Below are 20,571 nucleotides of genomic sequence, written 5' to 3'. Positions count from 1 at the left end.
AGTACAGGTTGGTAGTACCATAAATATCCTTTTAGAGTATTTCAGTCTCTGTATTACCACACTTTTATTAAAATTTTATTAAGAATTTTGAGAGTAAATGATTACTTAACAATCATAACTGCACAATGCCAATTTGGTTGTATTTTAGGCTATTAAAATCTTGTTCACACGTATTAAGTATTAGTGAGAGTCTACATGATTGTTACTTCATAAGATGATAAATAATGTTTAAAATATCTTTAATTCAGTACAAAGCTGTCAAAATAACATGGGCCTATTTGCAGTTAGATTTACCTGTTTTTCTCCACTGCTTCTTCTCTAGCTCATCTTCTGTCCACACACTCAAATAGAGTAGCTTCGAAGGCTCAGAACTTGGGCATCTACTCTTTCCCATTGCTTCTTCCACAATAATTTGTATTTCTTCCATAAATTTAACTATAATTTTCAGATATCCCAAATTTTCATCTTTAGCATTGACTTAACTTTTGAATTCCAATTCTAGACTCTCCAACAGCCATGTAATTTCTCACTTGAAATTCAAAAGAGCTATGACTGAGCTCATCTTTCCCCCAAAGGGTTTGCAAAATCCACTTCCCTAGTTCTAACAGAAGACCATTTTTTTCTTAGTGATGCATGCCTAAAACGTAAGTCATATTATTTTTGAACATCACATTCTAGTATATAATGAATGTCAAGTGTTAATTCATTCCCTATGATCTACTTGCTACTCCCAAAACTCAGGAAAAACAAAAATAAAACAAAACTCCTTATTGGTGTACAACCACCCTCCTGCCAAACCAATTCCAGCCTGAGCACAGTAGTCAGGTCAATATGTCTGCAAACACTGATTGCTTTCATTATGCTATGTATCTACTCAATAACCTTCTGCATCTCCTGAGTACAAACAGAATGAAGTTGAACGACAGCATGATACCCAAGCTCTCCCCTAACCTTGTGCCCGAGACCTTCTCAACCTTATTTAAGAGCTCCTCATATAGACCTTTCTTGCAGGTCATGTGCAGATTTTCTGGTATCCTCCATTAATGACTTTAGAATACTTTCTATCTTCTATGAAGAGCTCAAATTGATGAATGCACTGAATCAGGACTCGATCATTTACTAGCTTGGAGAACTTAGACAACTTATTTATCCACTTTGAGTCACAGTTTGTTTAGTTGTAACATGGGGATAAGAATAATATATCATGGGGCCATTACGAGGATCAAATATGTTAAAATTGTGTCTTATGTGTAACAAATGCTCAATAAGTATTCACTACTATTATTTTCTTTCAAAATCCTGTGTATCCATCTAACGTAAATAAATGCTTAATAAACCTTGACTCCTGTTTCCTCTCAAAGTCATATCCATACAGTAGCTCAAGCTCATGACTTTCCTCTTTTGAGAACACGATTTTTTGAAGTATAAAATAATGCTGTTTGATTCAGTTTTTAATTTGCTAAGGAACTTGACAAAAATCATAAAATGCTAATGGACAACATGGAAAAATTTAGACTTCATTTTGATAGACTTCAATCTTTCTGAACAAAATTATTGATTAACTAATCTTCAAAACTATACAAGTCGTCTCAAAGAGAATGCACAAGGGGTTTACATTTGCTTTGCCGTAGGTAACATTTTTATCAGGAATTGATTGTAGACACAAAAATGCATACAAAAATACAGTGAATGAGAAGAGTTCCATGAATACCCATGAAGTTGAGATGTTTGGCTTATTGACCTAGAGTCATTCCTAGAACCCAGCAGGCATGCATAAGTATTTCCTGAAAAAAGTATATAAATAAATGACTAGTGATGAATATACGTTTCAAAAGTACTTCAATGACTTGGGACAATAAGGAACACAATTTATGTGTGGAGAATTCAGAAAGCCTGACGGGTCAGTGCTTTGTGTATATAAATGTAACAACTGCTGGTCAATGCTAGCAACATGATGCCACCAGGTACAAAAATAATTAGCAGATGTAAAAGATTTTAAGAGATATTTCTACAAAATGAGTAACACCTTAGGCAGGAAAATGCAAATATAGGCATCATTAGCAGAATATGTAGGTTCTAGATGTTCCAAACAGATATTCCATACTTTGTAAAAAGTATATTATGTAGATTGGGAATTAGAATTATCCTGTGTGGTTCCAAAGTGAATAACTAAAATCAATAGGCAAAAATATAGAATTTTTGATTAATATAAGAATAGTCAACTGGTGTTGCAATCTACTGGAAGCATTATTTGAGTTTCATTGCAGAAAGTATATAAGCTGAGGCTGAAAGATGCTGTATTAGGTCATATTTTAGAAATACTACTCTTTTCAAGTCGATACTTTCCTAAAATGTCAATATATGATAAAGTCTCTCCTCTCAATTCAAATAAAACATTTACGGTAGTGTAACTCAATATAAATATACAAGTATATCTTATAAATATACATGTAATTAAAATGTTCTAGTTGCCATCTTAAAAAATAAAAAAACAGTAAAATTATTTTAATAATACGTTTTATTTCACCATTATGTCTGAAATTTTTTCATACAAATCTATAATAAACATAAAATTATTAATGAGATATTTTACATTCACTTTCTCATACTATGTCTTCAAAGTCCATACCTATTTTACACTCATAATATATATCAGCTTGGAGTAGCCACATTTCAACTGCTCAGTGGTCACATGTTATTGTGACAACCTTATTGGGCAGTACAGATCTATATTAACTATTACAACCATGACACTGAAAAGAACCAATTACTCATTACTGGTTTGAAATATATTACAAGGGTAATGCCTTCCAAAGAATAGTCAAAATTTTGATGTTTTATTAAATAAACCTCAGCAGGTTTAGGTTATTCTTATAATCTGAGTCTCATTCAATTATATACATGAATTTTTCAGGATGTCCTCTGTATATAGGAAAAGTTATGGGAGTGACTTGTCTGGTTCTATCAGGAATCTCTATTCCTCACTTGTGTATCATCATAGCTGTGTTATATTCTCTTTTATATATGAATATAGTATTATTTGACTTTGATTGATATATTCTCTGTTTCCCTAAGTGGATTATCAATCCTGGAAGTTGGCAACATATGTTGTACTATTCTATATTTTATGTAGCATATATAAACTCTTTTTAATAAAATGTTTTTATTATATCAATTTATAGTTTTAGTACTACCTATGTATTAACCAGTGTTCAATTTTTAAACCAAAATAACCACAAGTAATCAACCAAGTCATTTGAGTTATATTATTGACAGAATCATACAAGCCATTTGACCTGTATGTGATTAATATTCTGTTCAGACACCAAGAGTTGGAAAAACTTAATTCCTCTCCCAAGAGTTCATTAGTTCACTATTAGGTTATGAAAATTCTAATATGAAAGATACTTTTCCAACCAATTAATGATTTACATGTCATTCTTTGGCCTTCATTGTCTTTATAATTTGTAATTTTTATGCAGTTTTATTAAATAAATAAACAGCTCACTCTCAAATCACCAAATTTTAAAATTTAGAGTATATAAGGTTTGGCTTTTAAATTTAGAATTGTGACACATTGTCTAAAGCAGTTGAAAACAAAGGTTAATAAATCATCTTGATTATTGGATAAACTAGTTCTATAGACTTTAAAGAAAATATATGGCCACAGAAGAGCTAGAATCACAAAATCACACAATGTTACCACAGACAAGATTTAGAATATATAGAAAATAAGCAAAAATTACAATAGTATAGGAGAAAGTATATATCAAGCATAGATTTTGTACCTTTATTTTACTTAAGAACATTAGTATGGCTGCACAATTATACAAAGTACATACAAAATAGAACACAGGGAAGTTTAATAAACAGATAAATGGACACAAAAGAAAGAAGAGACAGAAACTGAGAAAGACAACATTATTTTGTTTTCCTTGATTTTTAATGTTGTTTCAAATTGCTTAACAACTATTCCTTGTGCTTTGTTGGATGTTTTAAGGACTAATGAAATTTAAGGCTTGATAAAGTTTTAGCATTAAGTTGACTTATACAACAGGTTAACAAAGAAGAACAGACGGATGAAAAGCAAAATCAATTACAGTTATTCATATTAATTTGAAAGCATTCAGAAAGATTCAGATACACTTTTTCAAACTTAAAATATAAGCTTCTCTTTGGTTAAATATTCCTTCAACGTGCATAGATACACCAGTATTATAATGACTGTGTTTGCACAGACAAGAAAGTAAACATTTATTGATATGGACTATGGAACCACAGTAATCATGAAAAATGTCCACTGTATTCAAATTACATAAAATCTAAGTTGAAAATTAATGATCCAAATGCAACAGATTAGTATAAAAATGCTTTAAATCCATAGTCTCCTTTTGCCATTCTGTATTTATCATTAGAATATTTGTATAGAAAAATAAGAATGATTCATGCCAACCAAAATAAATAAAGTTTCAAGGAGCAGTATCACCTTATAATACAGCATAGACAGACTACTAATCAGACGAATTTCAAAACATTGTAGAAGAAATAAAATTCACAAAGATTAATAGGGTGCTGAAAAGATCTACATCTATGATAAAACAAAAACAATCGAATAGATCAGTTTATTGAGTTACTGTCTTGTTCTAAATTTATTTGCGCTAACTACAATAAAAGAAATGTTTCATAAATTAAACAAATAGAAGAGTGACATTTCTCTAATTGAATTTTTGAAAATTTTAGGTAAGGTATTGTTTTACCTTTAATGCTGTGATGATGAAAGTATGAAAGTGTTGTTAATTACCCAGTAATTCCCTATTTTAATTGATGAAATTTACTTCATGGTCACACATTTTAAAATTAAATATAAAGTGTATTGGTAGGTTATGGTATATTTGTAGGTGAAGAATCAGCCCACTTTCTATCTTTTGTAAGTTGGGGCATTTCTCTCTTTCATAATCTATGTAAATTTAGTAATAGTAAATAAAATAGAAAAGGATTGAACTCTAAAACAGTAGAAGAGACAAAGATTTAACTGAACACAAAAACATAACACTTTAGAATTTTATAGTTTCAACTTCAGCTGGATTATTTAGTTTTCTTTCCTTTTTACTTCTTTTCTGCTTACTTTCCTCTATTCCTTTCTCATGTTTGCTTTTTGTTTTTTAATATAGAAAGTATATTGAAGTAATGTTTCAGATGAAATTCCATGTGGTTATACTAAAACAATAAATAATTAATATTTGCTGACATATATAGTAGTCATAAACTATGCTGAGAATTGACACGTTAGAATGGACAAAACAAATGACTGGGATTGAATATTGTCTAACTAGGCTATCTGAGTATTTAGAGACCTCCAATAATTATCTGAAAGTCTTTGGTTCAAAGAAGGATTACTTTTGCATCTGCTAATGCTTATCAAGGGAATAATTTTCTTTCACAAAGGATCACAATCAGGAATCCCCAAATAGCTCTAATCATTTCAACTGTCCTACAAATAAGGCTCAGTTCAATCAAAAAACATTACACAGTAAACTGATTTACACATCTACTACCTGAAATGTTTTAACTGATCACAAAAGGATTATATTATCAAATTTTCAATGTAATTAACTTTGTTACAAGGATACTCAAATACAAATGTGTTCAGAAATACTGCTAGCACTGAAATCCCATCGATAGGTTTTCTTCCTTATTTATTTCAGTGAAATAAAATTAGCAGATATATGATTATACAGTTTTATTATTACTCTGTTACGATTACCTGAGGATACTAGCTATCTTACATATTTATTTGCTGTAACTTATGCGGTGTTTATAGACCTTTAAGCTTTTACTTATGCTTTTTAAAATGCCTGTATAGAAAACCTGTGGATATCTATAGAGTAACTATGAATTAACAGATCATGTTCTTTTCTATCAGTGAAAGTGTTAAATTAGAACATGATTAGTAATAGGCAGAAGGGGGAAATTATCAATATATTTATACTGATAAAGCTGATCAAAAATTAAGTTTTAATTAAATACCTAGATCACAATTATAAGTTACATAATCTATTTCCCACTGATGTTTAGGAGAGCCAAAATATATGCATAAGTCGTTGTATTATTCTTTAAATATAAAACCACATATTAAGGTATGTTAGATTGAATCATGTATTTATTCCTTTGACATATTCCACATTAGACAGGAAACTCACTGGCTTTCTTATACCCCATAAATATCTGAAGTCACTTTTATATCTGCTGACACTGACTGGAAATCAAAACATGACATGTTAAATTATTACAGCAACTAAACTGTGAATATTTAAACCTATGACACTAGATTGTACAAATCTAATATTATAGTTACTATGTACATAATATAGAAGCTGCTACATGGATTTTAGTAGCAATTGTCAAGGCCCATATGGAAATTAAAGAACATATGGTGCATATATTATATAGCACATATATCTTAGTAAAGAATTAAGAAAAGAGAAGATTTCTCCTTTCTGCTGGTTAATATGAATTTCAGGACTAATAAGTTAATATTTCATCTTCTTAGACAAATGTTTCTAAATCTCTAGAAGAGAACACAGTCTCAGTAAGCATATTATATGTATAATTTCATAATTTTTTCACAAAGTAAATGTTCCTCTAATAGGACAAAACTAAAATCTCTTTAGTCAAAATTCTGTAGAAACTAAGTCTAACAGCATGACAAATATATCTTGATGTACATTTTATTCCTGAAATTCAAATGCAGACTTTTCCACTCAAATCAGTTTGGAATCTTGAATGGCTTTTGAGTTCATCATCTTCTTGGCCCTGTTATGTAATAATTTAACTGTGTGCTAGTTTTTGATGCCTGAAGACCACTGGTTCTCTAGCATGGTCCTTGCACAAACTTGTTAAAAATGCACATTCTCAGACTCTATTACAGAGCTACTGACTCAGAATCACCTAGTGTGGGGCTCAGAAATCTGTGTTTTAACAGTTCCTCTGAGTGCATACAGAACACTTACAGCCAGTGACCTAGAATGACACTTCCTTTCTATCTCAGTAACTCTTTCTTTATTTGAGGTCATCACTGTCTCTCCTCTAGACTATAGTGATGGCCTCATTAGTGGTTTCCCTACACTCTGTTATTATTCAGTTAAATTCCCATACAATTACCCATGGACTAATGATCAACAATGCATGAGAAAAAAATCAAAAATTCCTCATTGCTTAATTAAGCAGAAACGATTAGTTTGTCATCATCTCTTCATACTGTGTCTAACTCTCCTCTTCAGTCTGATCCATAACTAAGTTTCATGCTACTTGTCCTCTATTCTATAAGCAAACTAAACTTAATTTCCATTTGTACACACGGCACGATCTTGACCTTTGTCATAGGTTTATCATTAATTTATCATGAAGTGGCTGCTCAATTCACTTATGATGCCCTCAATCTCAACCAATATCCATGAACCTAACTTGTTCCACCACTAAAGAATGATCTCCTTGAACCCATCATGTGTTACTTTGTAATAGAGCCCCCACAGTGCCAAACATTGCAATTTGGAAATAGTATGAGGTTCTTGAGAATTCATCCATATTAGTCCATTTTATCAAATCCTCCTTCACCCATTCTTTTAAAATTCACCTCAACTCTCATCTCTTCAAAATTGCTAACTCTTCTCCAACTTGGCTTCAGAGTGGATGGAGAGGGGTAGGAAAGCCATAAGCAACAGGGTTAAGTAGTGAGTTTATTTTTGCCTCCCCAATTCCCTTTTTCTATGCTTCTGTCTACTTGGCACCTTCTTTCCCTTATAGTACCCACTCATTCCAAGCCACATCACTATGCTCAGGTGCCCTAAGGCAAAGAGAGTGGAGAAATGGTGTCTATCCTCATTTATTCCATCAACTGCATCCAGGATTTAAAAATGATCTCTAATTTACATAATTCTGACTTATAATTACCGTTTCCTCAGAACTGATTTTACACAGAATGAGAAAGATTAAGTTTTCTTAAAGTCATTAGATACTCTTGTAACCTTAATAAAATGGTAAGAGGTATCATTTCATGTATTTTAAGGGTTATATTTGGAACAAGCAAAACTTCCTAGTGCTTCTTGAATTGATCTACTTGATTATTTGCAAAGCTGTTCCTTGCCATAGAAATAGTAAAGAAATGTATTCTTGGCTTTCATCCATTCCAACAGAAGCTGGAAGGAGAATCCAGCCACTAATCCATTTCTTTTTTTCAACAACTTTTGCCTCAATACTCAAAATCTGAACATTCAAGTCTAACGTATATATAATGATGGAAATAATTATTGATACATTTTTTGCATTTTATATCTATACACAAATTGATTTTATAAATGTATTTTCATTTAACTTACATGATTTGATTCTGACTACAATCTTAAGATTAAAATAATACAGGCATCATCTTCCTAATATAGATGGAAATGAGACCGAGAGTTGAAGGCACTTATCAAAGACCACACCAGTAATGTGCACAGCTATTACTCACAGTACGTTCTGTAGCTTCAAGTTAAGAACCTTTCCTTATCATCATACTGCTCATCAGAGATGGCAAAAATTACCAGAAAGCTGCACTCAGGTGGACAAATTCTAAGGCAAACTGACCTGAGGAGCCCAGTGCTAATCATTACTTTGTTGGTTTTGGAATTCTTATCATGGACAATCCTTACAAGAGACACAGTAGTCCCCCAAACAATATTCTTTACCAAATAGAAAATATATAAGCTATCAGTGAGTTCTCAGCCTAAGTTTTTGCTCTATAGTTAATTGATCTTTAAAAAGCTATTCTGAACTTGGTTCTCATACCAAATAAGGTATATATTTGGAATATATACCGCTATACTTGTTTGGTATATATTTGGAGAATAAATATTCTCCTCTATGAAACCTAGCCAGAGATATTTCAAACTGATCTTAGACTACATAAAACCTACTATAATGAGGTTGATTTCAGTTCAAAGGGCACCCATAAGATTTGCAGAATTTCCAAAATTTCCCTACTCCCTAAGAAAGCAAATAAACTATTAAATATCTCAAATTTCTCATTGTATCTATAAAAATAAGAGTGATCTAGCAAACTTTAGAACTATCAAGGACTGTTGAACTAATCTAATCCAGAAATTAACACCATGCTCTATGGACATTACTTGTACTCCTGAACTCGATCAGAGGGAGGAGAAAGAAAAATGGCAGAAATTCTTTCCATCTAGTACCTCTGCCAGTTTCCATTTTACCCACTCTATTTAAAAAGCTCTTTTTGTTGCTGCTGCTGTTGTTGAGGGAGTAGTTCCCATTTTAAAATCTACTAAGGTAGTATAAATATTGAAATGGATATGTGGAAGAATTATATATTCTAACTACTACTGAGAAAGTTAGGTCTGATAGTCAATCTTCTTATCTCATTGTTCTTTCTGCAAGGATTACCTCACTATTAACTGAATATTTTCACAAAGATGCATTAGTGTTACATAAATTCTATGATTGCAATTAGTAGTAAACATATTTTATGATTGCAATAAGTATTTTTCTGTTTGAAAACAGTTATCTTGTAGGCTATCCTTTTATGCTGTTGTACTCTCTAGCACTATGGAAGAGGTACAAACACCCTAAATCATGCAGGAAATGTACAATATCATTAGCTTATTCAATAAACAAATAAGCAGACTATCAGATACGCTTTAAATCTGTGGTTTAGGTTCCATCATGAGGATACAGCATAATTATCCTATCAGAGTCCCAACGTGGCATTATTGATTTATCAAGCTCTCTTTACTAATTCAGAGAAAAAGAAATATTTTGAAAATTAAAAATGTGATAATGTGATTGTTCTGTGTATATATAATATATATAATTGGAAATACTGATTTCAGGTGACTTTATGCCTTATTTCTGTAAGGAAAATTAAAGCAGCACACTGAGTCCCTCCTTTGATGCATGATTTCTGGAAGTATACTCACAAATACATGCTGACTATGAATGAAACCTCAGTCTTAGTCACAAACTTATATTGGCTAGCATGGTTACTTCAATGGTGGAAGATGAATTCTTCCCATTTTCCATTACAGTATCCGTGAGTAACAATCTTGGAGCATAATTTATCTCAGAATATTATCCTGATTTCTCTTCAATATTCCAAAACTCAGTGATCTATTTAAAATGTATATATATATAAATGTAGGTGATGAGAATACAAAACTTAGTAATGAAGTAGTAACAAATAAAATTCCTTTAATTTGGTAACACATATGCCATTGATATTTCAAGAAGTAAAGACAATCATTTTTCCTAGTTGCAGAGTAAATTCCTAAGGAAAAATTATGCCCTGAAAATGAAGTTTCAGAGCTTATAAGAATATTTTGTGGGTGGTAATGATTTACTTAAAATTTACATATATGTGCATATATATACATATATGTGCATACATGAGTAGAACTCAGTAGGTAACTACTACAGAAAAGCAACAAGGACTTAAGGTAAGCTAACAATGGAAGGTGAAATTTGAAGGGTAACTATTTAAGGATAACTATATTTCACATGCATAAACTCTTTAAGATTTATGTTATTTTCATAAAACATATACTATTATATATAACACCACTATATGTTATAATACCTTAACAAATGTATCATTTGTGGCACTGTGATATTATTGTGAGCCATATTTGTCAAAATAATTTTTGAATGCATTCTCCAATTTTTCAAGGATACAATACTTACCTGACATATTGCGTCATATTTTTTTACAAATACTTCAAGAGGGTTTTCTCATTTAAGATTATTTCTAGCATTATCTATATACCTAAATAGATATATTTCCTAAGTATACATTCATAAATTTGAAAGCATATCACATACAGTGGACAATATGTTAAGCTACACTATAGCATTTTCTGGGTAATTGCTTGCATTTAACATTTTCCCCAGAGTTGAAATTCTATAATTCTACATTTATATATATTTTTTTCCAACTGCTTATTAGATAAGATTTTTGTCTTCATTAAATGTTACACAAATAGAAAGGATTTCATGCAAAAGTTTCATCCCTGGTTCTTCATTAAATAAATATAAACAGGAATATAAAATTACAAAAATCATGATATATAAGCTTGCAGTTAGTTGTTTTCATGGCTTGAGCATTTCATTATAGCCTAATAGATTTTGTCACAGTGTCTGCAACTAGCATGAGCAAGTTAAATACATACACATGCACAACCAGGAAAGAGGTACAAACACCCTAGATCATGCAGAAAATGTACAAGGTCTCATTTGGAATATGTGATGTACATTACAACACAAGCAATATTCGATTTGGCAAAATAAATCAGTAATGCTGTCTATACATAGATATCTTTTGTGCTTTTTTTGTGTTTTGGCCTGCAGCATGCTATTTGTTACTTTGCTGTAGGTAACCCCTGAAAGTACATATGTAAACCAGTGCAGAAGGCAGTTCTAGAAAAGCTGTGGCAGAAAAAAAACGTGAGAGAGAAGAAGAGAGAAAGGGAGAGAGGAGGAGAGAGACTGATTCATCTCCCATGATAGTTAGTGGTAAATTTTCCTTAAACACATTTTTGCCTTCATTTTCCTTTTGACAATCTTGCTGTGGGGGTCGCCTGCCCCTTTCAGAGCACTGCGAAACCTTCGCAACAGACCATTTAGCACTAGTTTCCACCTTGGGGTAGATCTTCCTACCTTTCCAGTCTTAATTCTGTGAGAAATGGCTGCAAATCGATGGTTGAGTTCTGAGATTTTAGGCTCTACTACTTTCCTGCAGTGGTCACCGCGGTTTGCCATCAAGTTTGCTGCTTGGTCACGAAGGGAGTCCACCTTTGGATGTATGTCATTCATTTCAGCCTTTAAGCGCTATATTCCATGAGCAAGAAACAGGGCTTGAAGTTAGTAATTTACCAAGGTTCAGAGAGAGAGAGAGAGAGAGAGAGAGAGAGAGAGAGAGAGAGAGAGAGAGAGGGGGAGGGAGGGAGGGAGATGAAGGGAGAGATAAACAGACAGATTTGGGGTGGGAGAGGGGAGGGGGGGAAACACACACAGAATAATAAAAAGAAAGACAAGAAGTCAACTTCCGTAAAACAGGAGAGGGAGTACATGTGAGCTTAGTAAAGGGGTCAATGTCCTTTAGTCTGAGGAAGGTCTGCTTAGGTGTTTGTTTAGCCTGAGGAAGGACAAATGGTGGTTTCCAAATCCTTCTGTGATGTTTGAAATAATCATAATATTTGATATTTCATTCTATGCCATCTTATCTTAACTGAATTTAATAGTTGTAGAGGAACCTAAATACAAGCTCTAGAGGGAAGGATCAGAAGAACACACTCCTATACCGTCCTGCTACTTTGGAATTCCTCTTTATTATACTGTCATAGAAAAATACATTTCTAACAGATTTCAATTCTGCATCACATACATATTGAGGAATGTTCTTCCTGATGCAAGGGGTCAAAAAGCCTGTCAATTAAACAACTCAGTTCTTATTTCAAAGACCTTTGAGGAATTCCACCCATAAGATGACATCTCTGACTACACATCAAGGGAGAATTAAGACCACTATGTAAATCTACATTGGAGTAAGGTGCAAACAGCAGATTAATGTGTTTTGGGAATAGCCTTATATGCACCTACATTTTTTAATGAAAAGAAATTAAAATATGTGGACAATGTCAGTGACAAAAAATAAAAAATGAAATCTATATTCAGAAACTATACTTTTTGTGTGTTCTTCAAATAATAACCCACTGGTAAAAACTTAACAAAAATTTCAGCAAAACCCAGTAAGGAAACATTAAGAGAGATTTCTTAAAATTCCACTCTTTGTGTCTAGCTGAAAAGAGAGAAGTCACCAAATGAAGACAATGTAGTATCAATAAGACACACTTGTACATTATACTCATACTCTGCTACTGAAATTATTTTAAGAGGAAAAATTAACTTGCCTTTGAGAAAGAAATCTCAGGATGTCCTAATTACATTCAATACAAAAAGAGAGAATTTAAGTCCAAGTTTAATTTGCACACAATTGAAAAGAAAAAAACTAAATGTTACACAAGCCCAACATTATGAATAATTATAGGTTAAGGATGTTTGGTGTAGAAGAGGCTTTGGACTTTAGTTATCTTTAGATTGTGGACCATTAGCATACTGACATATTTTGAGGATGGGACCCAAATCTAAACATGAGATTCACTTATGTTATATGTTTTATATATAAAGAATAATGATCTTATATAATATTTTTAATAATTTTGTGCATGAAACAAAGCTTCATGGTGCGAAATTCTCCACTTGTGGCATCACGTCAGAGATTAAAATATTTTTGGATTTTGAACCAGTTCTGATTTCAGAATTTAGGATTATGGATTCTCAACATGTAATAAGATTTGGATATTTCATATGCAAAATATCCAGGTGATTGTATTTTTGGTATTTCTCCGATAGGCTGCAGGTGTGATGTTGGGAAAGTTCTTTGGACTAGACACAGATCATAGTGGTACTATTAAAATGGGCAGAACTTTGTGATATGATACAAAAATAAATCCTAGAATCCCACTTTGAGGAGCTTTTAAATTGGGTATAATTAACTGAGAGGTGAATTTGAACAGATAATCAGATTGCAGAACTACTGAGGGTCATTATTCACATAAAAAAAGTTAGGACAGAAGAGAGGGGGAGGGGAAAGAAGAGAGATTACTTCACTCTTATTAAAAAGTCCTCGTTATCTTCTAGGACATAGATGATTGACACAGGCGCTGCACAGTTTGAAAATTACTTTTCAAAATATTGTATTTGCTACCTTAAGCACGTCTTCTTTTTGCTGGGGTTTCTTTTTCTCAGATTCATCCAAAAGCGTATCAGCCTGAATGATCCATTTTGTGATGTGATCTACATTCTGGTCAAAGGTTTCCATGTGTTTCTGGTATTCCTTAAATGTACAGAGACATGTCATGACATTATTGGTTAGAAAACATTATTAAAGGACTGTTTTCTACTATCTACAAAACTAAAAAGACAAAAATACATATGTATCATGATTTAAATTACTTTTTAGTAGAACATTCACGTAAAATATAACACATAGAGAAAAACACATTAGTTATGGACAATGAATTTAGAGCAGGGTATATGTGGATTTGATGAATTTTCAAATAGGAGCTCAGTGAATGTTTATACTTTTTTTTTTTTGATGGAGAGGAATCAAAAATCTTCGAGCCTCTCCTCTTACCAACAGAAGGTTGAGCCATTCTTCTGCTCGGGAAGTGACAGCTACCCAGTTACTATTCAGAAGACTGAGTTTATCTTCCACCAAGGACTCCTTCTTGCCCAAAACTGTTTTCAAGGCTTCTCCTAGCTCTATGACACTCTTCAAGTGAGCCTTCTGTTTCTCTACTTCTTTCTGAGTAGCCTGTGAAAAGAACAGCATTGAGATTAAAGTAATATTTTGTAGCCTTAAGATTTAATGGTTGTGAAATGGCTGTGTGTATGGTCACTCTGGTTAGATTTTACAGAGGTTTAAACCTACAACAATGTGTTTATAAACCATAAAAATCAAAGAATATGAACTGCAGTTTCATTGTTGAGCATATATGAATACACAAATGTGGTTAATTTTATTATTTATCTTTGAGTGCACATATTTAATTGCTAAACAAATGTATTGCCCAACTAAATATATTTATCTTGACTTAATTTGTACATGTCATGGTTAAAGGTTGACATTCTATTGCTTTTTAAAAAACTTAGAAAGTATGGCACCACTGTATATCTACAAAAAAATTTAGCCTTTTTGTATCATGGATCTCTAGTATCTGATTAAGCTTAATGACCCCTTCTTAATGCCTACAGAAGCATAAAAGAAAATATACATGAGTTGAAATAAGACCAATTAAGTCAAAATATAATATATGTGTTTCTAAAAATTTTTGTGACGTAGTAATACATGTTTTGTTTCCCAGCATATTAACTAACAGGATCTAGCATCAGGTCACTAAATAGGATAATTTCAAAGTAGCGAGGAATACACTCGTGGCTTCTGTATATCAAGTATACTCAGTGATTGGAACATGATATGAAATATCTGTCATTTCTTTGGTGACCAAGTCACAGCTATTGCTATTATTAGAGTTTGCTTTCAACATTTATAAAGAAGAAAAAGTTGAATTTCAGTTACAGGTTAGCTATATATGGAGAGAGTAAAATGTAACACAGGTGTCATTTGTTGCACATGAGTGAGCTTAGCAATTCGTTAAAACTGTTCATACAGCAAGCATAAGTGTTTATTAAGCTTCTACTAGATGGGAGAAACTCTTGTAGTAGGGTATTTATTTCCACGCAATGCATTTTTGGAAAATGATGAGAAATGTCTCCTTTGGGTAGAAACAGCCTCTTTGGAAGTTGACTTGTGAATGGACTTGCAATAGATTTCAACACTTTAAATCCTTCATCTGTACCCTATACTACTTTTATTACACAGAATTTGATCTTTGTTCTAGACAATGTGGATAAAATGGTAGAGAAGCAGAGAAATGTCCTGTCCTTTGAAAGCTTATATGGGCTAGTCAAAGAAATAAAAATAAGTACAAATGAACATTGTCTATTTCTTATATTTCAAGCTAGTGGCTTATAATTTCAGTTGATTTGTTCACAAAGGCAACACCTTATTAAGTAAACATTTAATTTACTTTGAGGTCCCTAATTATCTCTGAACATGTCTCTGTAACTATTATACCATGCATGGAATGTGGCACAGCAGGTTAAGCTGTCTCTTGGGACTTCCACATTCTATTTTGGAGTGCCAGTGATCAAGTCCTGTGTCCACATTCCAATCCACATTCAAGCTAATGTGGCTGGGAGGCACAAGATGCTGGCGCAAGTACTGAGTTCCTACCACCCACATGCAAGAGCCAGACAGAAGTTCTGGTTCCTGGCTTTGGCCTGGCCCAGCAGTGGTTGTTGCAGGCATTTGGTGAATAAGCCAATGGACAGAATCAATCAATCAATCATTCTCTTTAAAATAAATAAAAATGAATAAACATTTAAAAGGATTAGACCATCAATCCTTTTCTGCATGAATATAAAGTTACTATGTACCAAAATCTTTTTTTTTTTTACATGCCAGGCAATGCAGTTAAAGCTAATGGAAAATTCCAAACTTCAGAAAGGATCAGGGGAAGTTTTGAATTTAGGAAATGTTGTTTCAAAAAATTCCTGGAGCACAAAAAATTATTTTATGTCAATTATCTACCAAAATCCTCCATTAGATTTTCAAGAGTGTAGAGATACTGCATAAATGCCTCTGGTGGGGCACACCCCCCTGAAATTAGAGGCATTGCCGCAATTTCTGCTCACACCAAAACAGGCCAGGGATGGGCACACCTGCCCCAAAGCAATGTGGTAATGGGAGCAGCAGGGGGCTAATGGACATAAACCGGTACCTGGAATATTTTTGGGAATTTAAAATTTTTTTTGACAGGCAGAGTGGACAGTGAGAGAGAGACAGAGAGAAAGGTCTTCCTTTTCTGTTGGTTCACCCCACAATGGCTGCCATGGCCAGCGCACTGCGCTGATCAGAAGCCAGGAGCCAGGTGCTTCTCCTGGTCTCCCATGCGGGTGCAGGGCCCAAGGACTTGGGCCATTCTCCACTGCACTCCCGGGCCACAGCAGAGAGCTGGACTGGAAGAGGACAACCAGGACAGAATCCGGCGCCCCATCAGGACTAGAACCCGGGGTGCCAGTGCCTCAGGCGGAGGATTAGCCTAGTGAGCAGTGGCGCCGGCCAGGAATTTGTAAACTTACAGGAGCATCTGAATGGGCCTGTCTCTGGAGATTTACATCACAGCTCTAACCCCTATGTTAGACCATAGACCACCAGACTGAATTCCTTTTCCCAGATCCTTAAGTTGATGTATAACCTTGCCTAAGTGCCTGCTGGCTCGTGAACTTGCTGGTACCCTCTAAATAAAGGTGGGAGTGCATAGCTAGCCAGTGGCGTTCTCTTAGAATGGCCACTCCTGTGTTCTGTCTCCGCATTTGAAAAACCTCTTCATAAGAGAAAACATTTAACGTCCAATGATATTTCATGTGTTTAATGGATAAAAGGAAGCAGCAACTAATTTGTAGTGTCTTTTCAGGTTCCAGTATTATTTTGATGACATGATCATAAGTCCACTTTCAAGAGACTTAAGAATAGCCGAATATGAACTACACTTGAGTCATTAGCTCTAAGGTTTTTCTGACATAGGAAAAATGTCTGATGTATTTTTCAATTTAAATATAAGTCACTATCAAAGTCTCTATCTTTATATGTTTAATTTGTAATATTTGATATCTCCAGTGTGATATAAATATTGAACACTTGCTTTTAAATAAAGCATTTGCTGTCAATAATTTTTAAATGTTACTCCAGTATCCTTATAATAAAGAATGGGAGGAATAAATTAATTTTCTCTAGTGAATGTATTCCTGTGTTCATGGGAAGGAAGAAGAACACATTCTGATTCATTCCTCATACCAACAAGTTAAACAGAATGTAGAAATCTTAATTGGCACCTTAGGTAAAGTATTTGGTCATCAGTTCCTCAACTCAGTTTACTGATGTAATAGCAGATTGGGAACTTGTTCTGCTGAAGTCTGCTGATCACACAATCACAGGACGGAAACAACTGCTTAAATTTTATTTAAAGGTAAGACAGAACAGTATTGGAATAATTACTGGTCCCAAAGGAACACATCCACAGATATTCTCCCTCACTGGTAGGCAAAGAGCTTACTTGGTCTTGACTCTCTCCCATACTCATTTCTTCCAATGCTTTCCACAAGTTTTCTCGCAATTTCTCAGGGACTTATATTCCTAGGACAGATTCTTTATCTGATTGCCTATTATTCCTACCCTTTCTTTCTTCATTTTTTTATTCTCTTGTAGGTATCCTGCTCCAGAGATTACATCAACACTTAGCCCCACAATTAGTCAAATATGTGCTTGAACACCCATAGAGGTACATGATAGTAATGTCAAAAAATCTGTGGAAAAGTAGAATAAAAATTTACTTTGGTGCACATTTTTTTTAAATCCCTGTATTTTTTGCATAATATACACTTTCCAAAAACTTTTTGAAGACCTATCGATGCACAGATTTAAAAAAAAATTGCAACAAAATAAATATATCCTTTAATTCTACTTTCCATGAACTTTTGAAGTACCCTCCTATATTTCTGCATTCAATAGGCACTACTAACTTCCTGTTTAGCTCTTTCTGAATCTCTTGGGCATGTTCCCTCTTCTATGGATGAAGGGTTAGCACACTCATAAAAATCACAGTAAAAGTTCCCTACCCAACTGAAATCTGCCCTTCAACTATGTAAATACAATACTACTTTTGAGCATCACGAATGGAAGTTGATTCTTTCACTCTTTAAACAATATAATCATAGAAATATAATGAAAAATCACCATATTACTGCAATTCTAAGACACACATTTACATTTTAAGGTTTTTGAAGTTAAGGTGAAGTATGCCTTCTATATTTACATTTAAAGTGATAGGCATACTTTTTGATCCTCAACAGCTATAATCAAATCAATGTTGCATCCTACTATCTAGTATGTGTTAAACAAGATGCAGTTTGATATTTAATTACTCTTTTAGGCTCCTACATTATTCCACCCTGGCAGAAGTTTAGGATATGTTTTACTTTTAGGCTAATGTGACAGAATAATATAATGATAAATTAAAGAAGAGTATAAAACATTAAACAGATTTTATAGCAGTGTGTATTGACTTTTTATTAATAATATATTGTCTATTAAAGAATTTCCTGAAAGCAGAATGTGCAGAACCAAAATTATAGCTATAACTATAATGACAGTGAGTAGTGACTCCAATGGCATTTAACAGATGTTCTATTTTCTAAGTAACAGCTGCTTGATGCATTCATTGTATGAAGTTAATGATCTGCTAGTGTTATTTCACTTCACAGATAAATTACTATTCTCTCCTTAAAAAAAAGATATGCAATTTTTCATTGGAATGATAGTGTAACAGACTTTAGAAATAAGTAATAGTTCTCATGCTTTTACAGCTAGGAGGACTGATGACTTGAGGCAACTATCTAGATAATCTAGGACCAGAAACCAGATTTTTTTTTAACTACAAAAGCTGATTGTTTAAAAAGAATACACAACATAGTTCACTGAAGTGAACGTAGTTCTCATCAAACTGCTTGAAATTCACAAATCTTGTGAGGCATTTTTGCCTGTGGCTCTCAACTTTGCCAAATATTAGCTTCATTGGCTAAACTCAGGTCAATGAATCCAAACCTCTAGGGTGGGCCTTAGGTATTAGCAAGCCTTTTAGGTTTCCCGGTTCAATCCAACATGCAGTAAATGGTGAGAATCACTGGCAGACACAAATACACAATCTGTCATGAGGTTTGCTTAGTGACAATCATTAAATGTTAGAGGTGAAGTGCAGTAAAAGGCTGAGAAAATTTTTTTCTCTTTTATATTGAACATCATAAAAATTTGTCTCCAAAATAAATGTTAAAGGCACATTTATTTTTTATAAACATGGCTACTGGGGCATCAATTATTTTGCATTATTTAATAGTTTGAATTCAGCATTTTTGTAATTCTCTCAGTAACTCTTGGTATCAAAAAACTATTGTTAATAAAATCTGTTGCTCAATTTACAAAAAATGATAGATGTGCACTACCAAAAAATTTGATGGGTCTAATGTATTATAGGACCAAAAAATTTCTTTCCAGGGAATCATAATTTACCACTTTAATTTTCAGATAACATCGTGGATATTAAAGTGGCTTAGTGGCGCTGAATTATTTAATTGATATGGAACTTTTGATGAATGAAACAAAATTGGAAATAAATGAAATCTGTTAGTGGCTAAATCATAAATTCATACAGATTAAACTTTGCTGAAGCTTATATTTTCCAAATATAATGATAATCACAGTAATAAACTACTGTTTAATCACATAAATATTTACTTTCCTATGGTTTTTTCATGTTCAGCTCAAATGCTAAGCAATTTTGGCTAGTAATGGGATATTCAGAATCTATTAACTTATATCCACCTAATCAGAGTGTTTTTAAACATTAACAAATACTATTTGAAGTCTAAAAATCACATCAGTGGGAGCAGACTACAGATTATAAAACAGTATAAAGACTTCTTTTTATTTTAATGTAAACTATTTTATTTACTTTAAATTTAGCCATTATTTTTATTGTAAATGATTTTTGTTAGTTATATTACTTTTATGTAAATTTATATATATTTTATATTACTTTAACGTGACTAGAAAGTAGGATTTCTAAGAGCTACTTAGCATTTTAAAGATTTATTCATTTATTTATTTGAAAGATTATTAAAGTGAGAATGAGAGAGACTGAGAGAGAGAGAGATTTAGATTTTCTATCTGCTGGTTCACTCCACAATGGGCCAGGCCAAAGCCAGAAGCTTCTTTTGGGTATCCCAAATGGGTGCGGGGGTTCAAACACTTAGTCCATCCTCCACTGATTTCCTAGGTGC

General features: G+C 33.1%; 1 protein-coding gene across 9 annotated transcripts in view; it reads right to left on the bottom strand.

Moving 5' to 3' along the window:
* DMD (dystrophin) overlaps positions 1 to 20,571 on the bottom strand; it is a 2,142,101-nt gene that overhangs the window by 1,263,258 nt on the left and 858,272 nt on the right. For all 9 annotated transcript variants that reach the window (XM_062183372.1, XM_062183374.1, XM_062183379.1 and 6 more), the window contains 3 exons: positions 14,249 to 14,428; positions 13,820 to 13,948; positions 11,710 to 11,880 (listed from right to left, as the gene is read on the bottom strand). In XM_062183372.1, coding sequence (XP_062039356.1) covers positions 11,710 to 11,880; positions 13,820 to 13,948; positions 14,249 to 14,428 — 480 coding nt within the window. The remainder of the gene's footprint in view (positions 1 to 11,709; positions 11,881 to 13,819; positions 13,949 to 14,248; positions 14,429 to 20,571) is intronic.

The sequence above is a fragment of the Lepus europaeus genome, chromosome X, assembly GCF_033115175.1.
Source record: "Lepus europaeus isolate LE1 chromosome X, mLepTim1.pri, whole genome shotgun sequence".
Lineage (NCBI taxonomy): Eukaryota > Metazoa > Chordata > Mammalia > Lagomorpha > Leporidae > Lepus > Lepus europaeus.
This window is presented reverse-complemented; position numbering and strand designations above follow the sequence as displayed.